Consider the following 2,821-nt stretch of genomic DNA (forward strand, 5'->3'; position numbering starts at 1 on the left):
GTTTGTATGTATGTATGTGTATATTTGTTTGTATGTATGTTTGTTTGTATGTATGTATGTGTATATTTGTTTGTATGTATGTATGTGTATATTTGTTTGTATGTATGTTTGTTTGTATGTATGTATGTGTATATTTGTTTGTATGTATGTATGTGTATATTTGTTTGTATGTATGTTTGTATGTATGTGTATATCTGTTTGTATGTATGTTTGTTTGTATGTATGTTTGTTTGTATGTATGTATATATCTGTTTGTATGTATGTTTGTCTGTTTGTATATATAAACTTTCTACTCTCTCGCTCTCTCTTTCTCTCTTTCTCTCTCTCTCTCTCTCTCTCTCTCTCTCTCTCTCTCTCTCTCTCTCTCTCTCTTTCTCCAATTATCAAAATAGTGATACAATCAATTTTCAATTGTAAATACTGTAAATTTCAATTCATGTCGGGTTTTCAAGATATAATAATATACATGCATAATATATTTAAGTAAAAAATACAACAAAGACAACAACAACAATAATAATAACAGTAACAATAATAATAATAACAATAATAATAACAACAATAATAATAATAATAATAATAAAATGGTCGTCGTAGTATAACTTCTTTTAATTACTCCGATTTAAATGCCGGAATGTCTCATTGTTTAAATCTACGTTTGTTAGTGTGAGTGTGTTTGCTTGTGTGTGTGTTTGTGTGTGTGGTGTAGCCGAGCTCGCACACACGCCGTTACACACACACAAACACATTCATGTAAACAAACTAACACACACACACATACAAACAAACAAACATACCAGTGTATAATAAATTTATGTTTCTAAATGTCAACTTGCTTACGGTTAATAGGTTACTTAGCTTGCATTAGCATCTATTGTAGTAATAATATTATTAACAATAATTATTATTACTATTAATTATTTTTATTATTGAATTCTTCACTGACATATCAGATGTGTAATTTATGCTAGGAGATGCCTCTGGCAACGCCTCTGACATTATTATAACCAATCGCATTCCTTGATTAATTATATTTAATTATTATTATAATTTCATCATCATAATCGTTAATAATAATAACGATGTAGTCATTATTATTTCTATTATCAACGCTCTAACTACATAACAACAACAACAAAACAAAGAACAAGAAGGACAACTGCAGCAAAGAATAAAAAGAATGGAACGCTTAAAATAAAATGGAAACGTAGGCAACATTAAATCAGTCAATTTCATCGTCATCCTTGTTACTATTATTATTATTCTATTATTAATATTTTATTATTATCAATAAAATTATTATTATTGTCATTTTTAATTCAAGGAAATTTAATACATAAACACAGCACAACCACACATAAGATGACATACACACATATACACAACATATCATGACATACACACATATACATATCACACACATACACACACTTTGTCACACAAAAACACACACGCTCACACAGACGCTCACACACACACACACACACACACGCTCACACACGATGACATAAAAAGCGCCACACACATGTGTAAAAAGGTCAGTCATGATATTTAAACAAATCGCTGTTGTAGCACATTAATGTATCTACTGAGTATCATTCTTTGTATTCAGGTATTCTTGCTTGAATCTTTGTATCATTCTTTGTATTATTGCATGTTTGTATTGTTTTCTGCTCGTATCAAACAATCCTTTGTAATGTTGTATTGGTGTATTTTCGTAATGTAGCATGATGTTGTTTAAAACATAGGTAGGGTAGTTACGTCTCTTTACATCTTTGTATCTTGGTATCATTGTATCTTGGTATTTTTGTATCTTTGTATCTTGGTACCTTTGTATCTTGGTATCTTTGTATCTTTGTATCATTTTATCTTGGCATCTTTGTATCTTGGTATTTTTGTATCGTTGTATCTTGGTATTTTTGTATCTTTGTATCGTGGTATCCATGTATCAGTTTATTAAACTTTTATTGTGTCGAATTATAATTGATTTTATTTATTACTGTCACTGCCGGTCTATTTGTTTATTTTCATTTCATTTTAGTATAGCTCCTACCGAAAAACACGTGTGTGCTATCAATCACGGAAGAATTATTTGTAATGTGGGCTCTATGTGCGTGCACATAAATAGATACTCACGAAGAGAGAGAAATTGAGAAAGAGAGAGAAAGATGGAAAAAAAGAGAGAGAGAGAAAGAGAAAGGGAGGGACAGAAAAAAGAGAGAGATACTTAGTTCTAAGTTTAAAATATGTAAGAATAATAACGAATGAGTTGACTGCAAAATCATACTGAAACATATACACACACATACAACCCACACGCATACAAACATATACACACATACAAACACATGCACATACAAACACACACATACAAAGGCACACATACACACACATACAAAAACACGCAAGCACAAATATATACATACAAACACACACACATACAAAACATACACACACACCACACACACGCACGCATACATACAATTCAACAGTGCGTGACAGTACGCAGTGAATCACATACAACACTCTCTTGGATGGGTGTCATAAAAACAACAACAACAACATATCAAACACATTAAAAATAATTTATATAAGTCTGATTAAATAGAATTTAAATTTTACGAAACTATATGTGTATTAGTGTGTGTGTGCGTGCGTGTGTGTGTGTGCGTGTGGGTGTGTTTAATGTGTCTGTGTTAATTTCGTTACAATGTTTTCAACGCTCTCAGTTAAGAACGCATTAGCGAAAGAGCAGGAGAGTGAGTGAATGAATGAATTGAACGAATGAATGAATGAACGAACGAACGAACGAATGAACGAA

The 2,821-nt window shown here is 31.1% G+C and overlaps 2 protein-coding genes across 2 annotated transcripts; both read left to right on the top strand.

Annotated features, from left to right (window-relative positions):
* On the top strand, nucleotides 1-279 carry HELRODRAFT_127854 (hypothetical protein; the record flags this gene model as incomplete). Its single annotated transcript, XM_009022290.1, has 1 exon — nucleotides 1-279. A coding segment is annotated over one exon (279 nt), but the record flags the coding sequence as incomplete, so codon positions are not given.
* A 1,473-nt stretch (nucleotides 280-1,752) lies between these two features.
* HELRODRAFT_128285 (hypothetical protein) lies at nucleotides 1,753-1,941 on the top strand (the record flags this gene model as incomplete). The annotated part of the gene is made up of 1 exon (XM_009022291.1): nucleotides 1,753-1,941. A coding segment is annotated over one exon (189 nt), but the record flags the coding sequence as incomplete, so codon positions are not given.
* Between the last annotated feature and the right edge of the window lie 880 nt (nucleotides 1,942-2,821).

The sequence above is a fragment of the Helobdella robusta genome, assembly GCF_000326865.2.
Source record: "Helobdella robusta unplaced genomic scaffold HELROscaffold_31, whole genome shotgun sequence".
Taxonomy (NCBI): domain Eukaryota; kingdom Metazoa; phylum Annelida; class Clitellata; order Rhynchobdellida; family Glossiphoniidae; genus Helobdella; species Helobdella robusta.